The 16,686-nt window shown below is 48.2% G+C and overlaps 4 protein-coding genes across 7 annotated transcripts in view; 3 read left to right on the top strand and 1 right to left on the bottom strand.

Moving 5' to 3' along the window:
* Nucleotides 1-249: 249 nt before the first annotated feature.
* LOC106746021 (centrosomal and chromosomal factor-like) lies at nt 250-1,910 on the bottom strand. Its single transcript, XM_014622119.1, has one exon. It carries the CDS (start codon nt 1,908-1,910, stop codon nt 372-374), a length of 1,539 nt encoding a protein of 512 aa, XP_014477605.1. The 3' UTR covers nt 250-371.
* A 2,277-nt stretch (nt 1,911-4,187) lies between these two features.
* On the top strand, nt 4,188-5,299 carry LOC106746008 (ribonuclease P protein subunit p14). Of its 2 annotated transcripts, none has more exons than XR_001374569.1 (2): nt 4,188-4,300; nt 4,912-5,000. XR_001374569.1 is itself a non-coding variant. In XM_014622101.1 (2 exons), the coding sequence occupies exons 1-2, from the start codon at nt 4,326-4,328 to the stop codon at nt 5,207-5,209; spliced, it is 330 nt and encodes a 109-aa protein (XP_014477587.1). In that variant the 5' UTR covers nt 4,188-4,325; the 3' UTR covers nt 5,210-5,299. The 2 variants fall into 2 exon arrangements, 1 of the variants encoding a protein (XP_014477587.1); XM_014622101.1 differs by having other exon boundaries at nt 4,188-4,357; nt 4,912-5,299.
* LOC106746007 (mitochondrial intermembrane space import and assembly protein 40-B) lies at nt 5,027-6,106 on the top strand. 2 transcript variants are annotated; one of them, XM_014622100.1, is made up of 2 exons: nt 5,027-5,118; nt 5,246-6,106. In XM_014622100.1, the coding sequence occupies exon 2, from the start codon at nt 5,255-5,257 to the stop codon at nt 5,747-5,749; it is 495 nt and encodes a 164-aa protein (XP_014477586.1). In that variant the 5' UTR covers nt 5,027-5,118; nt 5,246-5,254; the 3' UTR covers nt 5,750-6,106. The 2 variants fall into 2 exon arrangements, with proteins under 2 accessions (XP_014477586.1, XP_014477585.1); XM_014622099.1 differs by having other exon boundaries at nt 5,045-5,133.
* Nucleotides 6,107-7,649: 1,543 nt separating this feature from the next.
* Nucleotides 7,650-16,686, top strand: part of LOC106746057 (protein similar) — a 37,397-nt gene continuing 28,360 nt past the window's right edge. Inside the window, exon 1 of one of the 2 annotated variants that reach the window (XM_014622214.1) lies at nt 7,650-8,255. In XM_014622214.1, the coding sequence (XP_014477700.1) occupies nt 8,212-8,255 (44 nt within the window). In that variant the 5' untranslated portion in view covers nt 7,650-8,211. Of the gene's footprint in view, nt 8,256-15,443; nt 16,412-16,686 lie in introns of those variants that run through there. The other variant, XM_014622213.1, reaches the window with a different exon arrangement.

Genomic DNA, 16,686 nt, shown 5'->3' with positions numbered 1-16,686 from the left:
CACGTGGACGCGGAACGCGCGCTCGAGCGACGTCATCATTTCGCTGGGTCTAATTAGTCAAAGGTTGGCCGTCACTCAACGACAGCGGCCAAATATACCCTGCGGTTGAGAGCCGCGCCTTGCGAGAATCACGAATAATAATAAGCGGCGATTTCAGCGCCCCGGCTCCCTTATTGAATTTGATCGATTTCTGTTAAGCGTTTGATAATGAATGACGGAGGAAGAGGGGAGTAGCCAGGCTGTCGCGAGTCGGTGGAGAATCGAGGACCGACCGACCGGGCGGGAGGAAGAAGCGTTCGATTCGATCACGCGTAGACGCCCAACACCGCGAACACCGGAGTCGCGAAACCGCCTGAGCTCCCCGCTGTCGTCTAACTTTGGGGCAGGAGGGCGTGATAACCCGGTGTCTCGTAGAAACCGGCCGCCTGGAGGGCGTGCAGGGAGGTTCTGTGCAACGTGCTGGCGTAGACACTGGAGACACCGGTGGCGGTGACGCCGTTGGAAGCACCGAAAATGGACGAGGTGGAGGAGGTGGAGGACAAGGAGGAAGAAGCCTGCTGGCCGATGTGCGAAGCTGCCCGCGACAGCAAGGTCGCCGACGGTCGCCTGTAGGGATGATGGGCGACCGCCGTGGCAGCTCCGCGATGATGGCTGCTGGACGAGCTCGAGCTCGCGGCCGCGCCGCTGTACGCCTGTTGATAGGTCTGCCGTAAGATACCGGAGATCGACGCGGACGTCGGCGACGTGGCCGACGAAGAGGAGGAACTTCGGTCGCTTTGGTGAGGTTGATGATGAAGCTGATGAGTAGTACGATGCTGCTGCTGCTGCTGTTGCTGCTGCTGCTGCTGCTGGCGGTGCTGATGATTGTGCGCGCGCATGGCGCGGAAGTAATGTTGATAAATACCTGATATGACTGCCTTCTCGTCGGCAGAGATGAGGTCGGTACCGGAAGCCGTTGGTGTCACGGATCGTTGTTGCTGCGACTGTTGGCTGTGATGCTGCTGATGGGCGTGATTCCTATGATGATGGTGGTGATGATGATGACCCGGCTGCTGCTGCTGCTGGGGATGATGCCGCCGCTGTTGTTGCTGCTGAGACAAGGTGGCCGCGACGTTGAGCGCCGCGCGATACGAGGCCGCCATGGCGACGGACATCTGGCCGCTCGTGGATATGAGACTGCTGCCAGAATCCGCGGTCGCCACCACCGCCGCCGCGGTAACCGAAGACGAGGCGACGGACGTCGCCGGCGACACGGTAGAGGTGGGCACGTTGGAGGACACGAGGTTGCCGTTCGATGGCAATACGGCGGCCGTCGTCGACGAAGCGACCGCGACCGCGACCGTCGCGGTAGCGACCGTCACAGCGGCACCAGCGGTCGCGGCGCTCCTCCTGCCGCTTCTGCGAGACGCGGACATGGATGCCGTCGCCGGCGCAGCTGGCGGCGGCAGATTATTGACGAAGGGGCTTCTCCTCTCGCGCTCGGCGCGTCGATAGTAGCACGGATGGATCATGAGGAGGGGCTCGCCGCCGCCGGGCGGCGGCTTCGCCTGGCTCGGCAGCTCGTACTCGACGCTGCAGTCCACGTGAAGCGGCTGCGAGTAGTCCTTGTAGGTGGTGACCGCCGCGGTAGCGGCGGTCGCGGTAGCGCTCGCCGTCGTGTTCCCGTTCACAACGTTGTTGATGCTGCCGGACGTGCCGGCAGAAGCGGCGACGGCCGAGGCGGCGTCGTCGAGGCCGGTGGACGCCGCTGGCAGGACCGTCTGCCCGGTCGCGTCGCCGGACGACGTTCCTAATCCGCCGCCGTGATGATGGTGATGATGATGATGGTGGTGGTGGTGGTGATGATGATGTCCGTGTCCGTGCATGGCGGCACCTACCACCACTTCCTTCTCGTAGCAGGCGGCGGCCATGTTGTCGGGTGCCTCCTCCTCCTACTATCCAGGCTTCCGCCGGCGCGCCGCCGTCCTACCTTGCACGCCCGACGCTGACGACCCACGATGACCCACGATGTCGAACGCTAGGCCCTCATGATGCGGGACGATCGCGATGATTCTCGCCGGCGACGATCCGCTGCCGCCCGTCGTCTCGTCCGATGTTGCCTCGCGCGACGCCGTCGAAGCGTGACCACTCGCTCGCGTGCGGAGACACTTCCTTCCCGGAGACACGCAGGGTACACGCTGCCGGTGATGATGATGATGACGATGGAGGAGTGTTGCCAGTATGGTCAGTGACGGCCGCTACGATACCGCCCGACTAGACTCATGCACTGTCGGACGAGCCGGAGGAGAAGGGTGTTCATCTCGTCGCGGTAGGGTTATATAGCCTTAGCCCAAGGGTTGGACCAAGGGGGTATATCCAACACCAAGGGTAAGCTCTCTCGAGAGAAGTCCAGCGCGCTCGCGGCGAGCGTTACACGATCGTATGCTTTTCTTTTGATTTCGTTTTACGAACAAAAAGCCCGCTCTAGTGTGCCAATTGATATACGGGGGCCTCGATTAGTCCCCGGCTAGTTTGCTCGCTCGTTCAGGACGGTCGGTCTTCTCTCGTCACCGCTCGCTGTCAGGACCACCCGTCCTGCAGCCTCCTTCCTTACTCCCCTACCTTCTCTCTTTTCTTTTCTCTCTCTCTCTCTCTCTGTCACTCTTGCTCTCTCTCTCTCTCTCTCTCTCCCCCTTTCCTTCTTTCTATGTATCTCCCTCGTTCTCGCACTTCGTCCTCCTCACAGACTGATGTCTTCCTCGTCCCTCCTCCTCCGCTCTTCGGCCGTCTCTCACGCGTGCTTCACTTCACTGTCACGAGCTGCTCGAGGGCCCGGGTCGCAACCCGGTCGCCGTTGATGGCCGCTCGGGATCCCCCCCGCGAGTGTCAGCTTCTCGCGAAGCCGTCCGTGGCGAACCCGTGGGAACGTCGTGCGATAGGAGCAACGATGCCGTCAGGATGTCGTCGGGCCCGAGCCGACGTCCGACTGACTTGGGCGTAGTAGCGTTTGGTCGGCTCGCCCGCGTCCGTGTGAGGGAGGCGGGTATGTGTGTACGCCGCCGTCGCGCGGCGCGGCGTCTATATCGCACGCATGGGTCCTCGCTCGTTCCGTCTCGATCCTCCTTTTCGCTCGCGCGCGTCCACGCACACCCCGTATGTACGTGAAAACCGCGCTGGTCTCTTTGATGTCCCGACAGTACCACCCCCGCGCGCGTGTGCTCGATCCGCCTCGCTCGTACGTGTGTATGCGTGTGTGTGCGGGCACGTCTCCCTCACGTAGCGTATATGTGTGTATAATACGATACGTACGTGGGTGCGTGCGTGCAGCTGTAAGATGTGTCGTGTGTGAGATGTATGTGTGTGTGCGTGCGTGTGTGTGTGTGTGTGCGCGCGCGCGACAGCCAGCGAGCGAGCGTGTTTGTATGTCCGTGTATACGTGCGGAGTGCAACGCGATGCAGGTGAACGCGGCCCGAACGTCTCGCACGGACAGCCGAGCTGCGACTGAGAGCCGAGTTCCTGGGGACCCTTGACAAGCGCTCCCCTTCGGCGGCGCCGCAGCGCAATCGGTTGTCGCGTGGTCGATCGCAGGGCCGAGCTAATGGCGAGTTTACACGCCCCCGGAGTGTGTCCAATTTTTATGAGACCTGCTCTCTCGGATGCGTCGTGTCCGAACGCATTCGTTTGCACGCATTGTCCCGAAGAGAAACCCCTCGCAAACTTCCACAAAAAAGTGTCCTCATTTTTTTCTAGACATTTGTCTGACGTCTCTCGGAAGCTGCGCTGTCTGGGCGGAATCGCACTGTCTCGCGGTCATATTTCGTACAATTCGTAGGTGTCTGTTCGAACGAAGAGTTGAATAAGCTTTAGTTGAAAAAATGTGTATTTAAACTTCATTCGATTTCCCGTTCATATTGTTCGCAGCATACAACGTATATGCGAGATCGGAGAATGTGCGAGAAAAGAGAATTGCGAGACGTTGCAGAGGCAGGGTTCGCCCGGCTTCCTGTCACATTTCCGTGAGTACAGGTGAGCTCGGGCACGACGCTTTTGCCCGGTTTTGTTTAAAGCAAAAACGTGCGAACGTTAGTTGCGAGACGAACAACAGTTGGCGCGCATAATGACGAAGATATTTATAAAAATACGTCATCGTGCACATTGGGTGATTTTATGTGAGGTTGGCAGCGCTGCGGGAGTTGGTGGCGTCGCCGCAGTCGCCGAGGGCACGTGAAAGCATGAATCAAATGCCGCCGAGCGATTGCATCGCGTAAAAGTAGCGTGAGTGTGTCCGGGAGATCTTCCGTTCGATCGTGCAAGATCAATGTGAGTCGTGAGCCAACTGCTTCCAATGCGCAAAATGCATTATTTAGACGTTTCGCTGTTAGTACATTCACAATTTCATGTAATCACGCGTTTACAGTAATCGCTATCCCGCCGCGTAGCATAACCTTGCAAACCGTGCAATTTACACGTGTTCTGATTTATCGCCGAGCGAGCGCGGAATTACTTATCTCGCGAATGATATAATTTTTTGCCGTGAAAAAGGTGTTAGTGATGCGACAATTACTGCTGTAAAATCGGATCATAAACTTGTGCCTTATACTTGTTGCCATAGCCGTGAACGTTCGGTGCTCCATTCGAGTTAAATATCTCGATTTATAGTCTTCTTCAGTTTTGTTGGAACTCGTAGCTATTCCTACCGCATTTACATCGTATATATTAAATGCAATATTTACAGTACCTTGTAGAGGAAACTCTTTGAAAAGGTGCAAAGTTGACATCATACCCTTTATCACGACTACATGTCGCTATAAATAACAATGAGTATAGATAGAAACTAATACTGTGAACGGTAACTTTTACAGCCTGCAATGAGAAATACGATATAAGGTCTATATGCGATACGTTTATCTTTAATTTAGAATTTTTTGCAGAGAATTGTCACAGCGATCTGATCAAGAAGTAACCCACATATACTTGAAGAAGAACGTTCTTCAAGCTGTGCGTCAATTGTTCGGCGAGGAAGGAGCCAAGAGTACAATAGATATCCTGAAATTTGACCCAGCGACACTAAGGTTCATTTTACGTTGTTCATCCTACGACTACGTGCGACTTAGAGCTGCTCTGACCTTTGCCACAAAGTACGAGGGCCACACGTGCGTGTACATAGTTCATCGAGTATCACCAAACTTGCTATCGTTCATCGCCGATAGTAGAACGTACGAACACTAAATTAGACCTGTCACTCAAAGAAGAATATCCATCTAGACAGATACCATGCCGTCGATTGTCAAAGAAGGCAAGGACACCATAATCTTCGCGTCCAAGGAGGACCACGCGGATCCTAGCAATATCGAGCTGCCACCGCCGGAACCTAACTCGCTTCTGGTGCTGGCCAATGGCGAGATCAATTGGAACTGTCCGTGTTTGGGCGGCATGGCAACCGGGCCCTGCGGTCTGGAGTTCCGCGAGGCTTTTTCCTGCTTCCACTTCTCCACCGCGGAGCCAAAGGGCTCCGACTGCTACGAGGCGTTCAAGACGATGCAGTTGTGCATGTCGCAGTACCCGGCATTGTACGAGAGCAAAGGATCGATTGATGACCTGGTGGACGAGGACGACGATGACGACGAGGAAGGAGCGGTGAAAAAGTCCGCCGACAGCGAGGACAAGAGGAGCGCTGTGACTGCGATTCAAGACGACGCGAAGAGGAGCCAAGAGGCTGTGAATGTTTCGAGTACGAAGCAGGAAATGGAGCAGGCTAAGACTAACTGAACGTGACTCTCGCGCGTTTCGTCGTTCCTTGATGATACTGCGGTGTCGGTAGCATTCACCCGCGCTAGATACATTTCTGGTGCATAGCTAATGAGACTCAAGATGAGGGAGGGGCTCTCTAACTTAATGAAAGTGCGCGAAATATAAACGCAAATAGGGCAATGAGGAGGAGCACGTGCGTCCCTTCCGTGCGCCGATTTTCCCTTCGCGTAGTTACGCAGGTCGAGAGGCCTTAGAGAGGCCAAAATTCGCGAATATGCGCGAGAATGAGCGTGGAACGAATCGGTATGTTTGTATGTTTTGGGTACAATCGCGTAGCTCCTAGTTGTTCGTCTGTTATTAAAAAGACCTTATTAATTTGTGTCGCTTGTTTTCTCCCTTGTGATCCCGATGCGCTTGTTCCCTCGTGCATTTTATTCCCACCCACCGGCGCGAGTAACCGATCAAATCACACAAGACGAGCTTTCGCGTTAGTCGCATCAACGACTACACGCGTCGTTAAATATGTAATGAATGAAACGCATTGTAGTGTTCGAGAAACGCGTTTTTACATGAAGTATATAACGATCAATGTAAGTAACGTTATTGTCCGGATCAAATATCTATAATAATAACAACGCGTCAAATTAACACTAATCATAGGTTAATTATTCAATTACGCGAACTTCTCAGAGATTAAACCGCGATCAACTTCATTTTTTGCAAGATTTCTTGATTCCGAAAAGTTAAGCGTTCATTATACGCCACCGAAATTCAGGGATTTGCAAATGGTGAGTTAACTTTTCTCAATTTTTCGTTTTTGAGAGGTTCGTGTCAAACGTACGAAACGAAACCGGTAATGTTCATGCCTTTTATTTATTTTCGTACCCTGTCGGTGGTAGCCGCGAAATCGTTTTACCTGAAGTCGATTGAAGCAGGTGCGCGATAATGAGCGATTGAATCCTTTGATGATGCCGTTTGTTTCAAAATCTCGAGCTTCGGGACTGCCATTTGAGTATTTAGCGTCCTTCAAATTGCGCGGTTCTCGGCAAAGAAGCGAATCACTCTAGTCAGCGCGTCGCGAGTCTATCGATACATCGCAAATGGCGATTCTCGCACGCGGACAGTTATCGGATGGATCGCTATGCGGTTCAAGTAACCGTTCTTCGCGACTTTCACTCCCCGAAAGTGAGTCTCGCGCGCGAGTTACCGCCCTCGGTAGAGTGCCGAGAGTGTGAATTACGTGCGTTTGCCTTGGCAAATTATCGCGATGCAGTCGCCGGAATAATGAATGTCTCGCGCCGTTGGATCATGGATCGCCGAGATCTGTCTTCGCTCGTCGAGGGAGAATTTCGCGCGCGGGATATCGTCGTAGATGCTGAGATTAAATTCAAGTGCTTCTATCATGAATGGCGAAACCGAAAAAGTAGCCGCAGAAGCGGTTAATATCTCGGCAGAATGGCCATCGATAGTACCGTCGTGAAGTTTGCGCGTTTGCTGCTTCGAGAATCGCAACTATTGCAACACGTATATACGCGGTCAGTCGAACAGTTGCGGAATGAGCGGCGTCCGGAGTCGTCCTATATTCTCCGCGATTTCGGCTCGCTCAAAGGTCAGAACATCATGATAACATAAAAATAACCGTGATAAACTCTTATTTTCGATCATCTTCTCATTCCATTTTGACATCATTTTAGATGAATGTTGCTCGTACGAACGTATCATCTCGTCGGGTGAGCGCAACGCTACATGATGTCGCGAGTGTGTGTAGTGATAAAGTGTAATTGAACAATAAATATGTCGCGCGACGGATCGTCGAAATGTCCCGCGTTCGCGTAATGGCGGTGGCTCGACACTCGTCTCGCCATCAGATGGCGAAACGTTGCTCATGGCCGCGACGTCAGCTCTCGATCTCCCACCCTCACTCTCGGTCCGCAGTGGTATGTAGTACTCCTACTTCGATAGTGGTGTACACCAGTGTCAGAGATCATCATTCGTAATACATAATAACAGTACCACCAGCAGTAGCCACCCGCGAGAGCAGCGAGCAGTTACGAACACATTTCTGCGTCGCGGTTTTACCCATCGTCGGTCTTCATCCGTTTATACGCACACAGACACACCATGAGCCTGTCGTTATGCGAGAGACCAGTGCGCTTCGCGGAATGCGGCGTTGTCCTCTTCGTGGTGATGCAGCGCGCTCAACTGTGACACGCGTCGCTCATCGATCTTGATAACCCACGCTGGGAGAGACTGATAAAGAACGAGACCACGGACGGAAGGTGGTGACTTTTGCAGTGTACCAAGTCGGTTGAGAGAGCGGAGTAGTCGCGTGTGGAGGAGAGAGAGAGAGCGCACACCGTGGATACGTTCCTTGGCAGTGACCGAGAGTGTCCCGGTTCTGTGCGTTAAAAGTGCAGTGCGCTCAAGTGCCGTGTGCGTTCGTCCGCTCGAAACGTCCTGTCGTCCACCGTCGTCCCGTCATGGACATCCACAGGAAGGAGAAGAAACACAAGGAAAAAAGGAGGTGAGTGAGCCAAGAGGCAACTTTCTTTATTCGCAACGGAGTCCGTATGGATTCGTTCGTCGCCAGTCGTTCTCGCGATCCCCCTCGTGTCGTCGGTGCGTCAATTCGTAACAATATCACTCGTATAACGTAAAATTATACGGAGCATGGAGACATAGGCACCGAGGCAAAATGACAGAGAGTGTCAGTATGAAAGAAGGATAGCGAGAGAGAAAGAGAGAAATGCAAAAGAGAGAGAGACGGGTGCGCTTGACGCAATCGCTCCGCTTTGATGTCGCGTATATGTACGGGATCGTCGTTTCTCTCTAATTGCCGTTTTCCGTCTTGCTCTTTCGCTCCCGTTCGGCACCCTGTCGCAGTCTCGCTCTAACACCACGTGATCTCCGTCCTCTTTCTTCGTCACTCCTTTTCTCTCTCTCTCTTCCTTTCACGCGCGCGCATTTATCGGGGTCTCTATCATCGCTCTGTCCTCTCTCTCTCTCTTCATTAATTGACTTTTAAATTGTATTCCAAACTAATATCAATCAAATCGCTTCGTTCTCGACTTCGATTTGCATCACTTAAACAATAACGGTGTGTCCTAGGTTTATCCTTGGGATCTTGCTTTGCTTGATTTTGAAATTATTTACGGTGCTAGAGTTGCTCCAGTTCCCTTTTCATCCCGTGACAGTCTGTTGAAGGATGTTTTACTTCATTAGAGCCGATTTTACTATTTCTCTTATCATGTTTATTCGTTTCTATGCTGTTTACATAATAGTGGCTGATATTGTGATTCATATTATTTCTTAGTTTCATTTAGTTTATGTCTTGTCTCTCAACGTTTGCTCGTAAATGAAACTTGTGAGTCATTTCGTCGCGAATATAAACATCGATAATGAAAAAATATTTGTGTATGTGTATCGATATTTTATTATGCGCACGGTTAACGTATATATTATTAATAAGTCTCTCCGAGAAAGTTTTTCTGCTCCTCTTCTTTCGTTTAATCTCTATGATATGTTCCTAACAATATGTTATATATATACGAACGGTTATTAATATCGTGATGTAACAATTCCAATATAATTCACGGACCAACTTCTTCTCGAGTGTCCATGAATATTATCAATGGCGCCGTGGTTTGCCTTTTTAGTTCGATTTCTCTTTCCCTTCGACTGGTTTACACGAACAATCTCGTGCTTAATTCGCGTGCATGTGATTGCGCCGCATTTACCAGTGTCTGCACGATTTCAACAATCAATATTCCGGTATTTCATTACTCACTGTTATATAAGAAACAAAGAACGAACCAAACGTTCTTACTTTAAAAAATACAAAACAATGCAACTGTCACGCAGAAAAAACTCAGTTTCTGCAGCAGAATAGGGACCGGATGAAAACTTAGTGACAAAGAATGAAAAAAAACTAGTAATATCTTTGTTACTACGACTGAGAACAATTAACTGAACAGAAATCTCCTACAGAAATCTTTCTATTCCTACAACTGAATTTTTGTTTGATTCCGAGGCAACGGAAAATTCAGTTACACCAACGGAATTGTTTTTCCCGCGCAAGAATGTTTGACGTAAATAATGAAAAATCTGATGTAAAAAGAAAAATATGTCGTGACTTTGATCTTAGCACTATCACAATTAATTGTTATTATAATAATTAATAATTGATATCATGAAAATGAGCACACAAAGAATCGTTACAAGATACATCACGTAGAAAGTATGAGAGATATGAAAATATGAAGAATATTTTTTTAAATGTTTTTTTGTCGCAGTTTTACGCTTCCAACTTGCTAGAAATATATTTTCATCAAGACAGAAATAATCTCCGGATTTTGATAATTCATATCTTATATCATGAAATGAGGACGATGATAGCATGATCATGGTATGGCTATTATCAAAAAACTTAAATCTAACGAGATTTAACATCATTATCATTTTGGAGTAATTAAAAGCAGTTCTTTATCGTGCGAACAGAAGGCACAGGTGACGTCGCTAATTTCATGCGTAATTAAGAACGCGCAATAAGAGCGCAGAATGTCTATTCTATTTAAACTTTAAACCTCTACTTTACAGTCATAGTCGTAGAACGGAAATTATAGTCGCGATTTTTTATTTCACAGTCTTACTTTACAGCCACGTGTACGTTCAAAGTTCTAGGAATGATTAATCATCGTATCTTACATACCTGATGTATCATTGTTTACGGCATTAATCAATCTTATTCAATTAAATTGATTTTATTTCTCGGAATTAAGTCAGATAATAATTAACTAGTAATAAGTTATTTCATTTAGTTAAATAATTAAAAATCCATCATTCGATTAAAATGTTGCATTTAAATAAGTCACAAGTGGCAATGATTCTGCCTTTTACTTTTTACTGATTTCTCAGCGAAGTGAACAATTTTATCGTTTGCATCAATTTGTAGAATGTCACAACATACATTTCACAAATTTCGGATTTTAAAACGTGATATACGCGAGTGCGAATAGAAATATTCGTGCGATACGACACGTTGGGTGTTACGAGAAAGTTTGTCGAGAAATCACATGGCCCACCCAGAAAGCTTTTATCAGCCAAAAGAATTCCCCGCACGGGGAACCGCAAATGTTCGCAGCGTGATACGCGCGAAAATAACCGCTCCACTACTTGGAAACTAAAATTACGAGGAAATCAAGAACGTCAGTGGGGTCACGCGATAATCATCATCCGTGTGAGACGAGATCAACGAAGACGACGATCCGCTCTCTCGGCACGTCCGCATGCGTGATATGATAACGTACTTGATTGTAATTGCTATAAAAAATATCTCGTTTATGTGACGAGTTATCATATTATGTAGTGAGAAGGCGTAATAAATGCACATTGCGAAGCGATTATTATTTTCATCTTAATTTTGTGCGTTACTTTCCGTCACGTAGCCTGCGAATTGCATAAACCAAACGAGAAACCGACTTTTCCTTGTCGTCTCATGTATTTCTCACGCGAGTCTTTCTGTTTAATTTACGATATCCTCGGTCCCTACGTGTGTGTATGCGTGTGTGGGCTTTCCCTTGTATGGAAAGTACATTTATGACGTGTAAAGAAACTAGGAATAGTTTTACACGATAGAAAAGACGAGGTGGAACTTTTTTTGCGATTAGTCTGATATACGCACATACACATGATGTAACATATTCCACAAATTTACACGAATGAATAAAACGATTTTTTATTTCGGTGAATAATGGATAGAAACTAAAAGTTGGCAGAGAAGATAGCGGGCGGGAGGAAGGAAAAGTAGATATTATTATGTCAGTTAATAAGCTAACAGTGATATATATTCTTCTGTACAACCCATGATAAGTGAAGGGAGCTCTCTCCGCTCCGGGCTAGATATCTCGCTGATGATGCGTGGCGCGTATATGTGCGTGTCCGCAGGGTGTCCCGTTTCTACCGGATCATGTTTTTCGAGACGATTCTGTCACGACTCCGTTCTGTTCTCGAAGCGACATAGTTTCCGCGAGAGTTTAATTAAAACGATAAACGTATAAACGGATTTCTGACTAATCGAATTAGCGTGGTGTTTACTTGGCTAACGGAAATTCAATTTGATGTTTAATTATATGGAAAATATACATCGCTCAGAATTGCAAATTCACTCATGAATGATAAGCTGCCACGTTTTCACGAAGGACAAATTTTTAGAGCCGTTTCTCAATGACAATTTCAACAATCCGGGGCCAAAGTTTCGAATTGCCGATTATCATGGAATCTCGACTCCGAATCATCGAGGATTTCGTCATTGAGAAGTGATGCGGCAGAAGTGGGACGTTCTCTGTATACACAGAGGCGATTACATACGAGGCGCGGACAGTGGCCTTCTGGAAAGTTTCCTTCCCAAATTATTTCGGACTCGCGGTAATCGGAGAGTTGACGATCGTTTTTTTTTTCTTTCACGAATATGAATCAATTGCGCAGCGTTAAACGATGATCAATAAAAATTGCCGTTATCGCTTGCGCTTCAAAAAGTCTATAATGTGCCGAGTGTAATCAGAGATGTACGGTTAATGAAAGTATGAATGTAATATTTTTATCTAAATGAACATCAGCACAATCCGATGTCCAAAAGGAATGTCTTTTAAGAATTATCAAAAATAAATCTAAGATCCGCAGATACGTTAAAAACTTGTAGAACTTGTTGAAAAAAAAAAACGTTTTAACAGGCGTTAAATATCGAGGATAATCGTAATTCGGGAAAATTGAAAAGAAAAAAAATCTTCAAATAGGTTGAATGCATTGAATACCGAAGATAATCACTGACAATGTAAGAAAACATCTATGCGTCATTTGTTTCCATTGCAGAAACCCCAAGAGGCCTTATCGCTACAGATTTCATCGACTTTTCGTGCCTCCATTAGTTGTCAGATGTCCAAAGCGGCACGACGAGTATTATTCGGCCTGTAAATGTTAGTTATTGTATATCTACGAAACTCGAAATAAACATGCATGACTTTTATTTATTTATTTATTTAATATTATTAACATGTTGAGAATACCAGCGACCCATACTATGACATTACGCGCCTCATTAAGTTAATGAAGCGTGATTAATTGCCTCCAGAAAATTGGATGTATTGCCAATGGAGAATTAATCGAAACGAGGTGAGAATTGAATTTATTTATTTTTCAGATACGTCTTTGATAAATAAATTCAATTGAAATCGGGCAAAAAAAATGATAGACTTGGAAACAGTCGAAAGTTATTTGTTATACGTGCACAATGCTGCTGTTTATTTCGTTCGAGCGCTGCACTGATTCGCGTTATCTCTTGCGATAGGAACAGTTTGGGATCATGGTCGGTCCACCAAGCGTTTAAATTACCGGAAAATTACTAAACAAACATGATCGTGAAGAGTGAAGTGAGCAGATAAGTTACATGTTGACTTATTGGTTCCAAAGATTAGTATTTGAGTTAGAATTCAATAAAATTTTAATGTGCGTATCAGAGAACCACGCAGGAATGACATTGCTTCATTTTAGCAAGAAGCATTCCTTATTATTAATTTTATAATAATTAATATTATTAATTATACTGTCAACCGAATTTTGTAATTCGCTATTGTAACGGTGACGGTGGTGTGCGAAAAATGTTAACACCATCGTGAGATAAACATTGGATAAACAGGCATACGTTTTATTCCCGGCTGGATCCTCGTAATCGTAATGTATTCACAAAAATTCAGAAATTGCGCGCTGTTTACATGCTGCTGAATGTGAACGTATGCTAATTGCGTTGTTTTGCTCCCTTTCCTTTCATCGACGTCTACTCAATGCGAATGAAAGATCGTTATCATCGCGTGTTCCATGAATCGGTTTCCATTTTGATTACATAATTTTCTAGCGAATTACACGGCGATTTGTTATTTCCTTTTATACTGGAAATTTATTATTTCTTTTTATACTGGAAATCAAGTACAGAGATGAATAATATCCGGCCTTTTTTTGTCCGTATTTTCGAGATGCTACGCGCATACGAGAAAAATTACCCGACTCGCAATAATTAGAATTCTTTCTCAACTCTTTTGTGCGATGGTTGTGTTAAAAGTTTGTAGAAAACTCCTCTCAGCGGAGAGGAAGAGAGAGATTTGAAATTTACATTGCAACAATGAACAATGCAAGAATGAAACATCATGATGCAACGTATTATGACAAGTTGGCGCTATCAAACGCCCGTGAGTGAGACCGACTAAAACCCCCGAAATGGCGCAAGATTGCGCCCGGGAACTTTATTATGTTGCGCGTGATGTCGACGATAGAGTGTATCGTTATCGACGAGCGAGATAACGGTCATCCAAAGCGTCCAGCATACTGCAGGAGGTGTATCGACGCTACCGGCTTTAGTATCGCGTGAACCGTGGAAGTGGATCGAAAAGATCACGCGCGGGAGTAGCCAGGGATGTCGACGAAACAGTGAACAGGATCGACGACGTCCGATCAACCTCGCTGGTGATTCTCTCGGGGCACGGCTTCGTGAAAAAAAGAAGGCACAATAGAACAGATAAGACAGCGAGAGATAATAAAAGAGGAGTCATTACCGTGGGTGACTGTCGTTTTGGGAGGAGGAGAGAGAAGCTTGAGGAAACTGAGGGATAGATGAAGAGATAGGTGAGAGAGGAAAGTGAGGTGAACTAAGAGATCGAGTGCCAGAACGTGCATTGAAAAAGTACGAAGAGTACAGAGGAGACTCCCACAGGGAAAGGGAGGAGTGGGAAAGACCGTGAAAGACGGCGGAGAGGGAGAGAAGGTGCGAAACGGCGAGTGGAATCTCTGGAGGGGTTTTATTTTTCCGCGTGGTCGATCAGAATTGTTAATGAACGTACGACACGTGTGCCGAGCGTAAAGAGGGGGCAGCTAGTGTTCCTGGGAAAAGGAACACTAGATATGGAATGAGTAAACAAACAGACGGAGAGGGACAGAGAATAATGTAGAAGAGAGGACAGGTGGATGACGATTGTAGCTTCCATTTATAAAGTGAAATTAGAATCACACCCTGATTTGTCCGCATGGTTCGTGTAATTCCCGAAGGTCGCGTGACACGTGGACCGGATATGGCCGAGATAAGTTCTCAATGAGGCGAAAAAGAAAAGATTGTTCACGGTGAAAAGTTTTCAACGAGGCTTTTCGCGAAGGAGAAAAAGAGGACGACTCGGCGCGAAATCAGAGTGATAAAAGAGCACGGGATTTTCGGCGAGGGGAGTGAAAATTAACAATGAAAAATCGCTGCGGATCACTTGGCGGAATAATCAGGGCGCCGAGTCTCTCTTAGCGATCGCGCGCGGCGAGAACGAAAAACTCGAGCACAATGAACGCGTGCTTGCAGGACACCAGAAGGGAAGACTAGGAAGGAGGTGGCGGGAGCAGAAGGAGGGTCACGACGGACGTCAGCAACAGGGTCGTTGCACCGATTCGCACAATTGGATCGGCAAAGCGTCGGGGTTACGCGGATTTCGAGGAGTAACAGAGTCACGTGACGACGCGGATCGATCAGTCGTCGGGCGATTTACCGAAGTCGTCCTCCTCGTTGCCGCTTTATGGTCGCGATGCAGCCGTGATGCGAGCCACGAACGTCGCCGCACCCTCCGCCGGCGTTATGTCACATCTCGCCCGTGATAATAGCGGAGCACGGGCTCGCGATATCGAGACGTCTCTTCTCTGGGCCCCGATGAAACTCCCATACGACCCGTTGCCCGCGAGCTGCAACGTGGCGCGCGGTACCGCGTTGTCCTGCAATTTCGCCCCAGCACCGTGCAACAATGTTGCTCCGCTCATGGAGCAAGGGTTGTTACATGGCGACGGCCAATTGGTCGGTCCGCAGTTGAAGACTTGCGCGACAACGAATCCATCGAACTGGAAGAATTGTCCCCAACTGTTGACGGGGCCGGTGGACGTGGAGGACCTCGCGATGTACTTCGACCCGTCGGCGGACAAGCCGGCGAGCAACGGCGGTCGCGCGATTTACTCGAGAAGACCGAGATTCGCGAGGGTGGACAATCAAACGCGGCAGGTTCGTCGTGAACGGCTCGACGACGGCCCGGAGAGCGATATGGTGGACCCTTATTATCCTCCGCGGCCTCCTTACTTAGAATCCGACGAGCTGGGCTTCGCCGGTCTACCGCGACCTTGCCAGGTGGGGCCGCATGACTTGGCAAACGCGACGCTGCGACCTTGCGTTTTCGGCGAATCGAACGATTCGCCGATCTGCGGCGGGCTACCGCACCCCCCCGCTGAGTCGGCCGAACTATCGCGACCTCGTGCGCTTCTTCCGGGCTTTTACGATCAGCGAGCGACGTGCGATTTGAGGCTCGGTGATCCGCGATCCCGCACTGCGGCGGCGTGTGAGCTGGACATCTGCGAACTGGGGCGAGATAATCTGGGACACGGTGATCCGGGCGATTGGTTCTGCAACGACTGTCCGGAATTGTTCAATTTCTGCAGCGAGAAACGCTGGCTGCAGTGCCCGGCGAGCGATCGCTGTCCCCTTTACGACACCTCGTACGATCATGGCGCGCCCCTCTTGCCGCCGTGCATGTACGAGAATCTGCATATGGATTACAACAATAACGATTATTGGCGTTACGGCTACGCGGAGGACGACCAGCTTCTCGAGGATTATCTGTAAGTCGACGTGGGTGTAGCTTTAAATTTTCGGAAAAAACCCCGATTTCTTCCAGTTTCTCCGCGAATTTTTCTGATTTCTTACCTTCCTTACGAAAGAGAAAGTCAATGCGGCAGGTTTTAACCGACACACACACGTGACTTTCTCCAAACGAATTTTTGTACCCTTGAGACAGAAACTGAAGAAATCTGTGGAAAATTTTAGGAGGGAAGACATTTTCTTTCTGAAATTTTAAAACTATAGACGTGGGCCGTCGTGTCTGGCCGTTTGTATT

The sequence above is a fragment of the Dinoponera quadriceps genome, unplaced genomic scaffold (assembly GCF_001313825.1).
Source record: "Dinoponera quadriceps isolate SergipeBrazil2010 unplaced genomic scaffold, ASM131382v1 scaffold1782, whole genome shotgun sequence".
Classification (NCBI taxonomy): Eukaryota; Metazoa; Arthropoda; class Insecta; order Hymenoptera; family Formicidae; genus Dinoponera; species Dinoponera quadriceps.
This window is presented reverse-complemented; position numbering and strand designations above follow the sequence as displayed.

Excerpts from the sequence above, each read along its gene's own strand:
- LOC106746021 (XM_014622119.1), bottom strand. The coding sequence starts at position 1,910 with ATGGCCGCCGCCTGCTACGAGAAGGAAGTGGTGGTAGGTGCCGCCATG.
- LOC106746008 (XM_014622101.1), top strand. The coding sequence starts at position 4,326 with ATGCGCAAAATGCATTATTTAGACGTTTCGCT. Across the intron at positions 4,358-4,911 it reads CATTATTTAGACGTTTCGCT|AGAATTGTCACAGCGATCTG; the intron begins GTTAGTACATTC and ends AATTTTTTGCAG.
- LOC106746007 (XM_014622100.1), top strand. The coding sequence starts at position 5,255 with ATGCCGTCGATTGTCAAAGAAGGCAAGGACACCATAATCTTCGCGTCC.